Source organism: Cynocephalus volans, chromosome 14, assembly GCF_027409185.1.
Source record: "Cynocephalus volans isolate mCynVol1 chromosome 14, mCynVol1.pri, whole genome shotgun sequence".
Taxonomy (NCBI): domain Eukaryota; kingdom Metazoa; phylum Chordata; class Mammalia; order Dermoptera; family Cynocephalidae; genus Cynocephalus; species Cynocephalus volans.
In genome coordinates, this window is record NC_084473.1 from 58453594 (window position 1) to 58472554 (window position 18961).

Sequence of the window (18961 nt, forward strand, 5' to 3'; positions counted from 1 at the left end):
AAGTTCTTTATATATTAGATACTGTCCTTTTTTCAGATATGGTTTGCAGATATCTTCTTTTGATCTGTAGCTTGTCTTTTCATCTTCACAGGGTTTTTTGAACAGGGCAAAAGTTACCATTAATGAGGTCAAATTGAACAGTGTTTCTTTTTATGGATCACCCTTTTTGGTGTCAAGTTTAAGATCTCTTTGCCTCATCCTAGATCTCAAAGACTTCTGGTTTTTTTTTTTTTTTTTTAATTTACAGTTTTACATTTATATATGTCTGTGATTCATTAATTTTTATGTAAGTTGTGAGACTTAGGTTGATGTTCTTTTTTGTTTGTTATTAACCTATGGATATCTACTTGCTCCAGCACCTTTTGTTGAAAAGGCTATCTTTCCTGTATTGAATTGCTTTTGCACCTTTGTCAAAAATAAGTTGTCCGTATTTACGTGGGTCTATTTCTGTGTTGTTTGTTCCGTTCCATTGGTCTGTGCGTCTATCTCTTCACAAATACCACATGGTCTTCATATTGTAGCTATGTAAGTCTTAAAATGGGGAAGACTGATTCCTTCCACTTTATTTTTGTTCTATTTCAAAATTATTTTAGCTGTTCTACTTCCTTTGCTTTTCCATACAAATTTTAGAATAATATTATATCTACAAAAAATCTTGCTAGGATTTTGATAAGAATTGCATATATAACAATCTGTTTATTTTCTCTTCTCTTTTTCTCCCCCCTACTACCATACTTTTTGTATTCATGTGGAATTTCAGTTTCACACTGATTATTAATTTTTAGTGTTTGAAAAATTATTATTAGATCATCATATTTCAATTAACTACATCTTTACCGTACAGCAGTCCCCCTTTACCCATGGTTTTACTTTTCACAGTTTCAGTTACCTGTAATCAAATGCGGTCTGAATATAGGGGAGTACAATATAATGAGATGTTTTGAGAGAGAGACCACATTCACATAACTTATTTCAGTATCTTATAATTATTCTATCTTATTATTAGTTATTGTTGTTAATCTCTTATTATGCCTAATTTATAAATTAAACCTTACCATAGGTATGTGTATATAGGAAAAAACATAGTGTATATAGGGGTCAGTGCCATTTGCAGTTTTAAGCATCCACTGGGGGTCTTGGAATGTATCCCCTGCTGATAAGGAGGGACTACTGTATTGCTGATCTATATTCACTAGGAGACCAGAGGATTCTCCAAGCTTCCTACCATCAGCTGCTCCATGTGGAGTCACTATATGATTATATTCTAGCAGCAGTAACATTGTCAGTAGTATTAATATGATGAATTATGTTTTTGTTTTTTATTCAAATTCTTCCTTTCCCCTAATTTTCTAGCCTAAATTTCCTTTGGCTCTGAGTCTTGTTAATTTGCAAGTCTACATTAGGCAAACAGAAATCAGTACCCTGGATTATTTTCTACCTTTATCTTAAAGGAGTTCATGATTTGTGAGTATACATGGGAGGATTTTGTAAAGCAAGAAGAAGTTAGTAGCTTTAAATACTTATGGATTTAGTGTTGATCTGCAACATTTAGTATTTTTAGTTTAAAAAATTGTTGATATGGTTGTGAGTGCTTGTTAGAACATGAATTCTACTTCAAGGGATTGTATAAGATGCTGTATTTGCAGAGATACATAGACCCTGCCCTCAAAGATTGGAATCTGTTGAATGAAATAGACTTGTAACAGATAATTTCATTCCCTTAAGGAAAGTGCAGTGATAGAGCTATTAGGGCATTTTTTGGAATAGAAAGGGGCAGTTACCTTAGTAAGGGAGGAGGAATATTGGGGAAGCCATGCTTGAACTGAGTCTTGAATAGTGATTAGAAGTTAATCTAGTGAAGCTGGTGATAGAAGGACATTTTGGGCAGTTTGAATAGCGGGAACGGAGGCACAGAGAAATAAGCAGCATATTAGGATTGCTAGGAGGGGAATTACAAACAGGTCAGTGCTGTTTGAGTGTTAGGTGTGGGAAACAGGAAATTGTAAAATAGGCACAAAGAGATAAGCCAGTGCCTACTCTGTTGAGCTTGGACTTGATCTTCAGTGGTTCTCGAACTTATCTGGCTCGATGTCTCCTTTTTATAGTAGATATTTTCTAATGCCCCTTTATTATTATTAAATGGAATTCTCATATAATTATAATTTATACATAATAAACTTAACATGCATAATTTCTAACAAATCAATATGATGACATAAATGTAATATAAAGGGAAAATACAAGGAAATGAAAATAAAGTAATTTGAAATATGTATTTTAAAATGTAAAAGTTAGGAGGGGAGGGAGGTGGAAGGAGAAGTGATGGACTAACGGGTACAAAACTATGCTGTCTACCCTAAGTGAATCATTGTGCAGTATATGCATGTATTGAAACAACACACTGTACCCCACAAATATGTACAAGTAAATGTTAAAATAAAAAAATTTTTAAATGTAAATGTTGAGGCACTACTGCATTAAAACATATGGGTTAATCAGATGCTTGCATCTATAGGTAGAATCACTATGACAGCACAACAGAAATGCAGATATATACAGATGTGCTGTATTCACTGGTAGCTCAGACATTTTAAATGGTATTGCCATTAGTAATGAGATTTTCCAAAGTGTTCAACATCTGGTTTGTAAAGTTCTGACCAAACCAAAGTATAAGTTATGTTAGAGTGTTCCTGAAAATTTGGTGTTTATTACAACTGCAAAAAAAATACTTTTGTATGTTCAAAAAAAAAAAGTTAATTTCTAGGCTCAAGTAATTATAAGTAGGTTTGTCCACATCATGTCAGGGGGGACATTGCAAAGTCATGTGAGATACAGGTCAATTTGTTTTGTGGGATATTCTTGAGCAGGGTTTGGAAAACTATAACCTGTATGCCACACTGCCTGTTTTTGTATATAGCCCATGAGCTAAGAATGGCTTTTACATTTTTAAAGAGTTGTAAAAAAAAAAAAAGGAAGTATATACCACAGAGATGGTAACACTTTTCCAGAAAGTATGCCAACCTGTTTTCTTGAACACTACAGGATGCCTAGCATCCCTGGCTCCTGCTCACTAGATGCCAATAGCACTGCAATCACTGTGAAACCAAACATAGCCTCCAGCATTTCTCAGGTGCCTTTAAGGGAGGCAGTGCTGCTTTGTTGAGAACCATTACCCTAGTTTATTAGCTTTCAATTTTTTATTCTCTGTGACATGCTTAACAGATAGTAATACGTGCATGATGTATTTCCATGCAGAGTTCCTGGTGTTTGTAGTTTTTTTTTTCTTCCATTCAAGGAAATAATTAAAATGGGGCAGGAAATTGTTGATATAAAAGTACCTTAAAAACCTTCCAGTTTATACTTACAGATATAAATCTTTACAAACTTCAATATTTGTACTACTACTACTAACATATTACTTGTAACTTGTCTCATACCTCATAATAAAATGCTTTACAGCATCCTGACTGTTAGTCACTGCAGCAGGTAATAGCCAGCCACAGGATAGTTTTAAACAAGGAAGAAGTGGTAGGATTTTATTCACATTTTAGATAGATCACTTTAGTGTTAGAGAAGATAGACTCAGGGGGTGCACACTTAGTTTAGGTACAAGATAGTGAAGGCCTCTACCAAGTAGGGACAGAGCAGAGGGTACATATTATTAGAGACTTATTTCAGATATTAAAATCAGTAGAACTTGATGATTGAAAGGTTATAGGCATTAGTTTTTAACCTTTGTTGCGTATTAGAATCACTTGGAAAACTTTTAAACAATACCAGTGCCTGGGCCACATTCCAGAATTTCTAGAAATCAGAATTTCTGGGATGACATCTGGAAACTGATATTTTTAAAATGTACCTCATGATTCTAATATGCAGCCAGTGTTGAGAACAAACAATCAAGTTGTGGAGGAAAAGGAAAAATCAAGAATGAGTACCAACCAGGCTGCCCACTTAGGCTACCAGTAGATGGAGGTGGTGTGCTTTGAACAGTGTCTGTTCCATGGTAGCTGTTCAAATATTTCTTGAGTTAAATGAAAACTGATGACTTTGAACTCAAACCAAAATCAATTCCTTATTTAATTTATGATTGTTCTAAATTTGATGACTTGACCACAGTTCAAGATATTATTGACTGGAACCCAACCAAAATCACTTCTGTCACAGGTGAAGTTATATTGGAATGGCTACCTCTTGATATATTTGAGGAAAAGAATAATACAAATCACATGGGTCATGCTGTGATATTGTCTAGCAAGGTGAAGTGGAAATAATTTGACTTTGTTATAATATATTATACAAATTAGTATTTCTGTTGAGTGGCATAGCCAGAGGTCTTGGGTCTGATCTGAATATCTGGTAAGTAGGCAGATATTTAATAAATGTTTATTGAATTGTAACGTGAAATATCTTTAGCAGAAAGTTGTAATATTTGCCATAACACTTTTTAATATTAATGGAGAAATGAAAGGCAGCATGTTTGTCTTTCAGCCCCAGTCCCACTTCTACCTATACTCAACCTGTACATTGTCTACGTTTACAATCCTCTGTTCCCACTTCTACTGCCCTATTTTAGTGAGGACTCTTGGTTCCAAATGATAGGAAAATAGCTTAAGTTATCTTGAACAGTAGTAGGTGGAATTTATTGGTGACTATAGTTGGGAAGGATGCTGAGACAGCATATAGAATTGAAGGAAGGCCTATAGGAACCAGGGCCTTGGGACTATAGAACAGGGATATCATCCTAATAGAACCCACTCTCATCTCTGCTTGGCTTTATTCTTTTTTATTGCAATCAGGCTTTTGCCATAAGGTCAAAGAAGATGGCTGTCTGAAACCCTGGCCTCACATCCTTCTGGTATCATGACCCCAAAAGGCAAGACCAGTTCTCCTCCTGTTCTAAGTTGGGAAATTCATCTCGGCCAATCAGTGTGCCCAGAGAAAGGAGGGTACTATGATGTGTCAGATTTGGAGCTCATGCCAGCTCCCATGGATGGGAGAGGTTAGGGAAAGAAGAGGCAAAGGAAAGCTTGTCCCTGGGACTGAATAATTAACTGTTGCTCTCCTCTCCACGGTTCCATTGCCTCAGCGCTCTGATGATTTCCCACTTCAGTCTAGCTACTTACTTTTCTCAGATTCGGCTTTCTAAAATACAGCTTGCATCATGATTACCCAGTTACCTAGCTCCTTATTGCCTATGTATAACAATATGTAAACTTCTGGCTTTTGGTGTGCTCTGTAATCTGACTCCAAACTGCCTTCTCAATCTTTATCTCTGTTTTCCTGTTTATTATTAAACTGAATTGGTTGGCCCTCTAAGTTCTGGTAATACTTTTATATTCCTCACGGAATCAGTCAAACCTTTAAGTAAAAAGTTTGTGGTGATATTCTTCATATTATTGTTTGTCTTAGAGTATCTGAAGGCCAACAACTGAAGCATTGTAGTTGCTTCTCAGGTACTGGCATCTCTGTATCATTTTTGGCAGAATCTACCAGTTTAGATTTTTTTCATTGGTAGTGATACACTCTACCTCTCTATGTAGTTACTTATGACAACTAAGTAGAGGGAAACATGGCTTAACAGGTGGGAGGCTTTGGCTCTGCACTTATCTCACTGACTTTTCAGGAAAATTAGCTGGCTTCTCTATGCTTCAGTTTCTTTTTCTATAAATTGAGAATAAAGAGAACTTATAATACTTCTGTCTACTTAGTAGCCTGTGAAAATGGATTATGAGGCTCAAATGAAGTAATAGATGTGAAAATGCTTTGAAAGGTTAAAGAGTACTGTGCAAACTTAAGGCATTTGATTGTACTCGAGATTATATTTAGTTACTGTGTTTTCTTGGATGCTTGAATGGAAAGCCCAGTTTTAATGGTAATTAAGTTTTGAAATTTTATGGAAAAATATAAAGTAGCATATAATTTCAGAGCAGTATCATTGTAAATGAGGTATTTGGCTGAAGATGGGCTGCAAAGCTAAAATAATGCATTCATTTAACAAAATTTACCTGGTACTTTTTATGGACAAGGCATTGTATAGTCGTAGTATATCAAACTAAGCCTGGCTATAAGGCACTTTGAAATTATGTAAGATTTCATCAGAGAACCAATTAACTTTATTCTTGTGCTTTGTTATTAAAATTTTTTTTCCTCTACCATGAAATTGGATATTTAAAAATTAGATTCTAATTATTGATATAGAATTTGAGTGCCTTGGAATTTTTAACAGCTTTCTTGATATTTAATATTTGGAAAGGGAGTATTTTTGTACTTACAAAGAGCTTATTCTCATTACTGTCACTTGATGACCCTTTTCGAAAGCTCATTCAGTGATTAAGAATCACTCAAAATATCATCTGTAGTTAAAAAGCTATCTTTTTCTAGTTACCTACCAAATTCAAATTCCTTATTTTTTCTGTCATCTTTATAGTCTATTGCATCGGCAGACATGGATTTCAACCAGCTGGAGGCATTCTTGACTGCTCAAACCAAAAAGCAAGGTGGGATCACATCTGACCAAGCTGCTGTCATCTCCAAATTCTGGAAGAGCCACAAGACAAAAATCCGAGAGAGCCTCATGAACCAGAGTCGCTGGGACAGTGGGCTTCGAGGCCTGACCTGGAGAGTTGATGGCAAATCTCAGTCAAGGCACTCACCCCAAATACACACGCCTGTGGCCATAATAGAGCTGGAATTAGGGAAAAGTGGAGAGGTGAGTTCAACTTCAATCAATTCCCTTTTGTAAACTGTATTTTCCATTGCACATTAGCCCATACATTTGGGTTGATTTTATATAACAGTCTTCTTTGCAGTGATAATAAGAATAATAGGAAAAGACCCTGTTTTCTAGAATCCCTTTTCAGAGGTAGAATCATCTGAAAATCTGTGTACTCCAAATGGTGGGCAGCATCTGGAAACCAGCCTCAGGGTCCTGGCAGCTGTCTCAGAAGAACAGAATGGGTCAGCATGGGCGACTGCTGCATTTTAGTTAAATCTCAGAATCCTTGGCGTTTGGTCAGAATCTCCAAAGCAATAATAGAGATATTAAAGACCAGGAATTGAGATTTAACAACACAGAACAAAACCATCTCACCCTGTTATCTTTATAGTTGGTCAGATATAGGAGGCAATGTATTATAATTACATTAGGTATTATTCCTAAACACCCTAAATGTTTTATCTCTTTCATTGAGCTCAAAAATAATTCTCAATTTGATCTTGATTATTTATAAAACAGTGCTGCTTTTCCTTGAAGTTTCCACGGTCATTATAGCAGATAATTTTAGTGTATGCATGATTTTTCTTGAAATTATTTATGCTCCAGATGACTACTAGATCAAACTTTTAATGACTTTTTATGTCTTTTGGAAAGAAACCTGGTAATTAGGAAGATAAAACCCAGATCACTGAATTAACTAATAAGATTTATTGTCAGATAAATAATCAAATAAGACCTATAATAGAAATTTATTTCTTTTCCACTTAATGATGAGAGTATTTTTTAGCTGCCAGGTTTCCTCACATATTTCCTTCTTTAGTTTCTTTTGATTTTTCAGTGTTTGCAGTTCCATACTGACTTTAATTTTAATTTAAAAGATAATTCACTTAAAAATTCTTTTCAAAAGTAAGTTTGGAATACCTTTTATTCAGTTATCATAAAACAGTACTAATTGCACTTACTGACTGGTTTGTCTGATCCTAAAGACCATTCTCTTAATCATTACGTTATATGGCATATATAACTTCAAAAAATTTGTGGATGATCTGTGCCAGCTGCCCCCCCCAAAATTGACTAAAATGTTTGTGGAAAAATTGAATTAAAAGATAATATGAATCCTTCCATGAATTTTTTGAAGACACCTTGAATGTATGTATGTATGTATGTGTTGTGTGCATATAGTTTCTAAATAAAAAATGACAGATTAGAAAGGTACAGTAAGTACACTTAGATATCTAAGCTTCACCAACCATTTCTATATGCTGTTCATTTTTTATTCTGGCAATAGTGATTATTGCATTTTGTCTTTAAGTATTCAACATTTAGGCTGGAATATGAAAACTCATATTCATTCATTTATTTCTAAGAATTTCAAGACTCCTAGAAAGCTGTTATAGTATTTCTTTAGCCTGACATTTTCCTAGTATTTTTTGAATTGGTTTATAATATGCCTTTATTGCCACAGGGAGTTTTTATTTATTTATTTTTTAATTTTTAAAATAGACTTTAATTTTTATTTTATTTTATTTCCTTTTTGTGTCTAGTGTATTCTTTTCTATTTATTTATTATTATTTTTTTACATTCAAAGATGTCGTTGCAGAGCAGTGGGAGGGGCAGGTGGGAAGAGGGTAGAGAAATGGATGTGGGGGGCGCACAACCAGCTCCTTCACTGGCCTGGTTGCAGAGGGTGGGGGAGGCATGGCTAAAGTCTGTGGGCTCCCCCTACTCCAGCTCAGAAGCCTGGGGGGTTTCCAGCAGTGGCTCAGTTGTCACTGGGCTGGATGTGAACGTCGGGGGCGTGGCTGGGGCCCTTGACATCCCTCCACCCTGGCTTGGGAGCCCAGGGAGCTTCTGATGGTGGGCCGGTCATTGCTGGCTAGATGCAGACATTGCGGGGTGTGGCTGAGACCCTCAGCCCCCACCACATCCCGGCTGGGAGGCGCAGGGGGCTTCTGGCAGTGGGTTGGTTGTTGCCAGCCCAGATTTGGACATCAGCATGGCATGGCTGAGGCCCTCAGCCACCTCTCACCCTGGCTGGGGAGCCTGGAGGTTTCTGGCGGCAGCACAGTTGTCACTGGGTGGGATGTGGACTTGGCGAGGATGGTTGAGACCTTTGGCCACCCCCACCCTGCTCAGGAGACTGTGGGGCTTCTGTGGAGGCTTGGTTGTTGCTGGGCTAGATGTAGTCATCAGGAGGGTGTAGCTGAGGCCCTTGGCTCCCCGCTCCACCCTCTCCTCTGTTTGGAATCCCTGGGGGCTTCTGGTAGCAACTTGGTCATTGCTGGGCTGGATGCGGAGTCCTCAACCTCCCCCACCCCAAATCAGGGGCCTAGGGATTTCTGCGGTGGCTCAGCCATCACTGGCTGGATGTGGATGTTGTGGGAGCAGTGTGGCTGAGGAGCTTGGCCCCCCACCACCCCCGGCTTGTGAGCCTGGGGGGCTTCTGCAGTGGCTTGGTTGTCACAGGACTGGATGCGGATGTTAGGGGGGCGTGGCTGAAGCCCTTGTACTTCCCCCATCCTGGCTCGAGAGCCCAGGGGCTTCTGGTGGCAGCTCAGTTGTCACTGGGTTAGATGTGGACATCTAGAGGGCATGGCTAAGGCCCGTGGGATCCCATCACCCTGGCTTGGGAGCCAGGGGGCTTCTAGTTCTTTTAGGTTTTATAGGTATTCTTTGGTGATGTTAGACCTAAACTGGTTAACATCAGAACTTTGTCTCTGATCTGTGGGTGTTTTGTGCTTTCTTTCACTTCTGTGTTGGATTATTAGCTACCCCCACCACTTAAACTCTGCACTGGAACTAATTTGTTGTCCTTTGCTTACTTCAGAAATGGGGGAACTTCCTGTGGGGACCAGCACTTGAGTCCTGTGGTTGAGCTAAGTTTTTGCTTTGCTGCTGATTCCTTGGGGAAGGTTTTTTGTGCAGCTCAGGTTTTAATTGTTGACCTTTTAAGTGCTTCTGGGTCTTGTGAGGTCTGATACACCTGGATTGTGTGGAAACTCTGGTCTGGGCCTAAGTCTTTTCAGCAAACTGCACCCCTTGCACTTCTATATTCCTGACCAGTCTCCTCTGAGTGGTCCTGTGCTGACTGGTGGGCAGATTAGCTGTCCATGCTGTGCCCCAGTGTTCACCCAATGGGCCTGTCTGCCCCACCCCCTGCACTCCAAACACTTCCCATGGGGTGGGCCATGCACCAATCCCTGTGACTCACTGGCCTTTGAGTGGCTCCTTTTTTCAGGTGTCTGGAGCCCTTCACTCACATGGGGGAACCCTGTCAGTAGTCTTGCTGGCCTGGGGTCCACCAAGACCCTCCTCTCCCCTGTATTCTCCAAGCAACTTCACACAAAGGGCACAGCTGTGGTTTTTGCCAGCTCTTCCTCTGTGTGCTCACCAGAGCTAGACTTCAAATGGCTGGGGCTTCAAACAGTTGGAATAGTCCCTTCTTTCTCTCATCACTGCTTCTTCTAACTTCATGAACTCCGTAGGTCTCTCCTCCTCTTCCCTTGAGCTCTAGTGGCCCCAGCTTGGCAGTTGTTGCTTTTTTAATAGTTGTAAGTTGGTCGATTGTGGGAAAGAGTGTCACTGGGGACCGTCTATTCTGCCATCTGATTCTCCCTCACAGGGAGTTTTTAATTCCCTATGGTTTTTCTTAGATCTTTTTAACCAGTGTGGCATAAAAAGATTTTTTTTTTAACAGTAGAATTATTTTTGTCAATCAGTACATCTAAACAAATACAATGAGTACAAATGATATTTTGGCTAGTTTTAGAAACATTCATAATTACTTAGAACAGAGGTTGGTAAACTTTTTTCAAAGGGCAGATATTTAATTTTGGTAGCCTAATGTCTGTCACAAGTACAGTCAGCCCTCTGTATGCATAGGTTCTGCATCCATGGATTCAACCAACTGCAAATCAAAAGTATTTGTGGAAAAAAAAAATGTTTCAGTACTGAACGTGTACAGACTTTTTTTCTTGTCATTCTTCCCTAAACCTTGCAGTATAATAACTATTTACATAGCATTTACATCATATTAGGTATTATAATTAATCTAGAGATGATTTAAAGTATACAAGAGGATGTGTGTTAAGTTATATGCAAATACTCTGCCATTTTACATCAGGGACTTGAGCACCCACAGATTTTGGTATTCACAGAGGTCCTGGAATCAACCCTCCATGGACATCAAGGGATGACTGTACTCAGTTTTGTTTTAGCAGTTATAAATGATATGTAAACAAATAGGCATAGCTGTGTTCCTTGAAGATTTACCTATCTCTGTAGACCCAATAGGTCTTAGAAGACAGGGAGTCCTTAAGCAGTCTAATTTATGTAGGTGAATTATATAGGTATATTCAAGGATGGTATATCCCCATTTTCCAGAGAAGGTATCTGAGACAGATAAGTGACTTATTTGCTTTAGACATAGCTGCTAAAACGGGATCACCAGACTGATTTTGTTCAAAAACCATTGGCACCAACATGCAGGAGCTTTTGTTAGCTTCTCACAATTTTGTGTGCCAAGCAAACATGATAGTTATATAGTATGGTGATCCAAAAAAAGCATTGATAGGAATATGCCACTATATATAAAATTGAAAAAGAAAAAACTTTGATACAATAAAAAAGAAAGAACTTTAAATGCATTCAACAAAATGGTTGGATCTCAAAAGCATTTGCTCAGTTAAATAAGCCAGACAAAAAGAATACGTAATGTATGATCTATTCATATAAAATTCAGGAAATACAAAGTAATCTATAGTGACAGAAAGCAAATCAGTAGTCGCTGGGGAATAAAGGTAGAGGGAGGGATGGATTAGATTTATAGAGGGGTACATGAAAAAAAGTTAATTATGGCGATGGTTTCATGGGTGTATACATACATCAAAACTTATAAAATTGTACTCTTTAAATATGTGCGGTTTATTTTACATTTCTTATACTTAAAAGTAGTTTTAAAAAAGTGGTCTCTATGAAAATGATTGAAATTACACTTTAACCTACAAAATCTTTGTAATACAAATATATTCTTAAGTCAAGGAAAGTTGTAAAGAAAAAAGTAAACAATAATAGAACCTGGACTGGCAGTAAAATATACGGCCCTAATCCTACAGGAAATGTTTTCGTGAGACCTGGATCCTTGGTTAGTACTTCTCCCAGCTTCTAGGTAAGTGTTATTTGTGAAATACTCCACATCAAGCTTTCAGTTCTTAGAACACGTATAGGCATCCAAGTCAAAGTTATTTTCACACTGCTGACATTGGATGAACTTGTGAGAGAATTAATTGTCCTAAGATTTCAAAAGATTGCTTCCAAGAAGGATGACCAGGTGTTTATTGAACTCTGGTGTATGTTTATGTCTATTCGTATATCCCAAAGCAAATAAATTAGTGTCTTCAATTTATGTCATTTTAAAGCAATGTTTCTCAACCATGGTCACACATAAGAATCACCTGTGGAGCTTTAAAAATTTTGATGCTCAGACCATACTCTAGACCAATTAAATAAGAATCTGTGGGACGGGGACATAGGCATCAGCATTCTTTAAAGCTCCCCAGAAGATTTCAGTATTCATCTAGGGTTGAGTACCACCCTGTTAAAGATAGCCACAATATGATTTGATGTGTTAATAGAACTTGTTATCAGATTTTTACAGTGATAATTCAATATATGTGGGCATATTTCTTTTACTTACTATAATTTGTGGAGTACTTGGGATTATTTATTCAGGAACTCATAATGGTGGGTTTTTTTAACCCCTTTCCCTATTTAAATTTCTCTCTCCTGCTCAGTTTGTCTGTATTACTTCTTTCTTTGGTCTAAAAAGTGCATTTGAAAATCAGCAGCCAAGCTTATGCATTAACTTTATTTTAAAAACCACAATATATAAAGCCTTTGGAATAGGAGGAAGCCAAAGTAATAGAGAAATAACTACGTTACTAAACCTTTATGGAAACCAACGTGGCTAGAGAAAATGAGTATACACTACTGACCCAATTACTTTGCTTGTAATGAATGTTTTTCTTCAACAGAAATAAAAGTTTTGCAAGAATAAAACATTATTCAATTGTAAAAGTATGCAGAAAGCTTTGAGGTGAATGTTTTACCAACAAAGGGTAAACATTAAGTGCTTTACTTGTGCGACTGAAATCCTGTCTTGTTTGGCCTTAAATCACTGAGGGACCCAAGCCTTGAGGACTGGTGGAATCTGACATGTGTCTTGAGAAAAATTTTATTTTTTGCCTACTTACCCCCATTATTTTTTTCATTTCCTGGAACTTAAGTAAAGATTATCATAAGAGTGTTTTCTTTTTTTAAACACTAATTTTGGGAGGGGTAATTTATATCTTTATGGTTATTTATAGTTATTTCTTTTTTTAGGGCTGAATTTTGGTATTTTATAAAGATGTTTTGGTTTTTCTTTTGTGACTTCTTGGCCTCACTGCTGAACCATTTAGTAATGTTATTTCTCTTTTCTTGCATTGAATTATTCTTGCATACACATGTTGAGATGCCCTGCATGTAGAGATCCTGAAATATAGAACTCTTCCCTTTATTGCCTTTTTAAAAAATGGCTAATGTTGTTGCTTATGCTAGACTTGTTTTAATGTATCTACCAAGCACTCCTCTAGTTTTGGGTTGGGTTTTCCACAGACATAGAGAAAGATAGATTTTTACCTTTTCTGATCTACTTTTTTTTTCTGACCAACTCTTTATATGCTCACTCCTGTCATTTATAATCAACTAGATGAGAAGGATATACACTGACTATACTCACTCTACAGAATCAGGACAGGCTGGGCTCTGGATGAAAAGCCCAGCATTATGTCTGAAGCAGAGGTAAACATCTAATCTCAGAGGAGAATATTCATTTATTTTTAATTTCCAAAAGCTCTTCTGATTGAAACTAAATACCTTGTCTTCTTGTGTAATTCTGGCTAGTAAGAAGTAAGAACCTGCTAAAACCTATGATTAATACTCACTTTATGCTGAGCCTGGTAATGCACCGTTGTAGCTTCACAAGCCTGAGCAGTGACACCACTACTTCTTGCTTTGTGTTATATAAGAAGGAAAGTTAAAAACAAAACAAAAACACATACACTCTTACATACATATATACATTCATTCCTGTGTGTGTAAATATATGGAGACATATGTAAGGGTAGGATGTAGAGAGTAAACAAAATGCCAGTTTATTTTATCCACACTCAGTCACCATTTTGAGATTATGTTGCCTTTCTCCAAATAGCTATCAAGGAAGCTTAGATATCTTTTTTTTTTTTTGGTCACTGACCGATAATGGAGATCCAAACCTGTGACCTTGTTGTTATAGGGCTGTGCTATAACCAACTGAGTTATCCGGCCAGCCCATAGATATCGTATTTGGGTATATAAGCAAGCCATACAAGTTTGTTTCTGATAATTCTTGTCTTTAAGGTTGATTTTTACTTTTAACAATGTAGTGAAGGAAAGCCTCCAGAGAAATTAGTGAAACTAATCTTTGAATAGACATTCAACCATCCTTTGTCAGCCTGAAGATACTTAAGTCAGCTTAGAATGCTTTTTTAAAAATAAATGAATTTTCCATTTCATGTTTTATGTCGGATTTGTTTATTTATTTTATTTTATTTTATTTATTTGTTTTTAAGCCTACAGCATCTGGTATTCCCAGGTGGTCTCCCATCCAAGTACTAACCAGGCCTGACCCTGCTTAGCTTCCAAGATCAGATGAGATTGGGTGGGCACATTTCGGGTGGTACAGCCGTAAACTACATCACGTTTAGAACATGGGATTTATTTGAACTTTAATTCTGAATGTCAGCTCTTGTAACTCTAAGAGGTGTTTCTTAATAGTTTGTGTTCTAAAGTCATGGTCTTAAACTTACAGTTCCAAGGTATAATTTATAGAAGACAATACCTAAAGTCTACAACAACAGACTAAGAGAAAGAATAAAAAATTTTGTTTTCTGTAGAAAACTATTGTAATTTTTATTGTTTTCACACTTGCTAAAAAGCAAACATGGAAATCTAAAACTTATTATTTAAATCCGAACTAACTCTGAATTAGATATTTACAAAAGACACCTTTTACAGAAGGGAATCCCCCCCCCCAAAAAAACTATAAAAACCTTTTGTTAAAAATAAAAATGAAAAACAAAAACAATAAAAAAGTATTTTGTTAACATTACTAATTTGATTGAATAGTTATATAATATGGAACCAATAATAGCTAGTGAAAGAAAAGTGTAAGTTTAAGTGGTCATGTAGTTTTGAAAGAATTAAAATCAGAGTTATTCAGGAGTTGATAACTTATCAGTTGAAAAGTAACGTTTTTGGGTATGTTGTATGTAAGAATTGTATAATATTTGTGCAATTTAATATTTTTGATATATTGAAGATTAGACTGCTATATTAATATAGTACTTGTTTTTTTTTTAATCCAAGTCTTTTAAAAAAATTATATAATGTTTTTGCATCTATTTTGGTCTTAAATCACAGCCTTTTGAGATTTGTTATATGATCTGTGGGCAGCATTTGACATACTTAAGTTCTCTCGGTCTTATTGCTAAATTGGCCATCTAATATATAACTTGAATTTTTTTGACAGGTATAGAGTCATTACACTTGGGGAAAAAAATAAATGAGGAGAGCTTATTTAACATTTGGCGGTTAATATAATACTGTTTGTGCTGAAGTAATTTTGTTTTTAAATTTCCAGTTTATAAAGAGATACATTTGAGCTTACTAACTTAAATTTTTCCTTATCATGTGCCCTTTCTGTAAGCATAGCATACTTTAGTAAAAAGATTTTAAAAGTGGGGGAGAGAGAGAGAGATGAACATCTTTGCACACTCATTGACCCTGTGAGACCAGGACTTTGGCACTGCTGAAGTCCTCAGCCTCTGACTAGTAGCCTGCCAACATGTAGCCCCTGGTGTTGTACTTCTTTGAGATTGTTGCCATTCAGGCTGTCTGTTTCTATTCTTGTGGACAGATGGGATGCTTGAGAGAAAGCCAGGAAACCAAGTTTTAAGAGGACTTGGAAACAGTTTTTGGATATAAGTTCCTTGTCCTAAACTCAGGGTAACAGTATATCCTGCCCAGCAATGCTGAAACTGCTGTGTTTGTCTAGTATTTGTGTACTGGCTTGTTGGCTGTCAGCTTCATTCCATGTATGCCACTGCTCTACTGCCAAGATAAATGAAGAAGGTCTCTGGCCCAAGCACATTCTTAGCACTTTAAAAAAAATTGTGGTAAAATATAACAAAATTTACCATTTTTACCATTTTTAAGAATATAGTCCAGTGATATTAAGTATATTCACAATGTTGTATAACCATCACCACTATATCCAGAACTTTTTCATTGTCCCAAATAGATATTTAGCACCCTTTAAACAATAGCTGCCTATTCCCACCTCTCTTACATCTCTATTCTGCTTTCTATCTTTATGCATTTGCCTGTTCTAGGTACCTCATATAAATGGAACCATGCAATATTTGTCATTTTGTGTCCAGCTTATTTTACTTAGCATAGCGCCTTCAAAATTTATTCACATTGTAGCATGTATCAGAATTTCATTCTTTTTAAGGCTGGATAATATTCCATTGTATATATATATATACCACATTTTGTTTATCTGTTTGTCTGTTGACGGACACTTGTGTTGTTTCCACCTTTTGGCCATTGTGAATAAGGCTGCTATGAACATGGATATACAAATACTATTTCAGTCCCCGCTTTTAATTCTTTTGTGTATACTTGGAGTAGACTTGGAGCTCCAAGGTATACTCCAAGTCTACTCCAAGGTATACTTGGAGTAGACTTGCTGGAGCATATGGTAATTCTATGATTCTATTTATCTATTTGAGGAACTGCCAAACTTTTCCACAGTGGCTGCACCTTCTTATGGTTCTCTCCAGCAATGCGCGAAGGTTCCAATTTCTGCACATCCTTGCCAGTACTTTTCTTGATTTCTTTTTCTTTACTTTTTTTTTTCTTTTGGATAGTTGCCATTCTAATGGGTGTACAGTGGCATCTTATTGTAGTTTGAATTGAATTCCTTATTTATTAGTGATGTTGAGCATTTGTTCATGTGCTTCTTGGCCATTTGTGTATCTTCTTTAGAGAAATGTCTATTCATGTCTTTTGCCCATTTTTTAAGCAGGTTTTTTTTTATTGTTGTTGAGTTGTAGCTCTTTATATATTCTGGATATCAATCATGTATCAGATATATGATTTGCAAATATTTTCTCCCATTCTGTGGATTATCATTTTACTCTCCAGATAGTGTCCTTGGATGCACATGAGTTTTAATTTCAATGTTGTCCAGTTTATCTATGTTTCATTTTGTGGCCTGTTCTTTTGGTATCATATCCAAGAAACCATTGCCAAATCCAGTGTCTTGATACTTTTCCTTCTATGTTTTCTTCTAAGTGTTTTATAGTTTTAGCTCTTAGGTTTAGGTTTTTGATCTATTTTGTGTAAATTATTCTATGTAGTGTTAGTCCATTCTTAACACTTTTGAATGGCTTTTTTAAAAATGATATATGGTATTGGGGAAACAGAAAGCAGGACTTTTGAAATTGAAAGCTTTATAAGTTTCTATTTATTTGTATTTTTATTGAAAAATATTTGATTGTGCACATCTGTAGGGTACAGAGTTGAATATCAGTACCTGTGTGCAATATGTGATGCTCAAATCAGGATAATTAGTATAGTCAGCATTATACAATGTAATCATTTTTCACGGCCCCTTACAAATTCTTCCCTTAACCACCTGCCCCCTCCCCCTTTACCATCTCTGGTAACCTCAGTTTTGTTCTCTCTTTTTGAAAGTTCAACGTAGTATTATTGTAATTGTTGTATCTTTCTTTATTTCTTCTTCTTTTAAAAAATTTATTTATTTTTTTTAACTCCCACTTAAGATTAAGGACATGTGGTATTTCTCTTTCTGTGCCTGGCTTATTTCACTTAACATAATTTTCTCTAAGTTCATGCATGCTGCTGCAAATGGCAGTATTTTATTCTTCTTCATGGCTCAGTAGTATTCTATTGTGTAAATATACCACATTTTCCTCATCCAGTCATCCAAAGATGGACCCTTAGGTTGGTTCCAACTCTTAGCTATTGTAAATAGAGCTGTGATAAACAAGGGAGCCCAGGTATCCCTTTGACGTGACTTTCATTCCTTTGGGTATGCACCCAGCAGTGGAATTGCTGGATCGTATGGCAGTTCTACGTGTAGTTGTTTGAGGAACCTCCATACCATTTTCCATAATGACTGCACCAATTTACACCAACAGTGTAGGAGGATTCCCTTTTCTCTGCATCTTCACCAGCATTTTTTTTGATAATAGCCAACTGGGGTGAGATGGTCGATATTTCAGTGTGGTTTTGATTTGCATTTTCCTGATGCTGAGTGATGTTGAGCATTTTTTCATGTGTCTGCTGGCTATTTGTATATCTTCCTTTGAGAAATGCCTATTCAGCTCCTTTGCCCATTTTTTAATCAGGTTATTTGTTTTTTTGTTGTTAAGTTGTTTGAGTTCCTGGTATGTTCTGGATATTAATCTTTTGTCAGATGTATAGTTTGCAAATATTTTCTCCCACACTGTAGGTTGTCTTTTCACTCTGCTAATTGTTTCTTCTGCTGTGCAGAAGCTTTTTAGTTTGAGATAATCCCAATTGTTTATTTTTCCTTTTGTTGCCTGTGCTTTTGGGATCATATTTGTAAAGTTTTTGCCCATTCCTACATCCTGAAGTGTTTCCCATATGTTTTCTTTTAGGAGTTTTATACTTTCAGGTCTTATATTAAAGTATTTAATCCATTTTGACTTGATTTTGGTGTATGGTGAGAGGTACGGGTCTAGTTTCATTCTTCTACATATGGATGTCCAGTTTTCCCAGCGCCATTTATTGGGAAAGCAACTTTTCTCTGATGTATGTTCTTGGTGCCTTTGTCAAAGATCATTTGGCTGTAAGTATTTGGGCTGATTTCTTGGTTCTCTAGTCTGTTCCATCAGTCTGAGTCTCTGTTTTTATATCAGTACTGTGCTGTTTTGGTTACTATAGCTTTTTAGTATTATTTGATGTCAGGTAGTGTTATGCCTCTGACTTTTTTTTTTACTCAGGATTGCTTTGGCTATTTGGGGTATTTTGTTGTCCTATATGATGGCAGGATTGTTTTTCTATTTCTGTGAAGAATACTATTGGTGTTTTCTTGGAGACTGCATTGAATC

At 36.5% G+C, this 18961-nt stretch overlaps 1 protein-coding gene and 1 pseudogene across 2 annotated transcripts in view; one reads left to right on the forward strand and one right to left on the reverse strand.

The window, feature by feature from the left end:
• The window catches only part of COMMD1 (copper metabolism domain containing 1), a 159221-nt gene that overhangs the window by 46576 nt on the left and 93684 nt on the right, over nucleotides 1-18961 (forward strand). For both annotated transcript variants that reach the window (XM_063078729.1, XM_063078730.1), the window contains exon 2: nucleotides 6431-6712. In XM_063078729.1, the coding sequence (XP_062934799.1) occupies nucleotides 6431-6712 (282 nt within the window). The remainder of the gene's footprint in view (nucleotides 1-6430; nucleotides 6713-18961) is intronic.
• LOC134363454 (5S ribosomal RNA) lies at nucleotides 14367-14489 on the reverse strand (annotated as a pseudogene).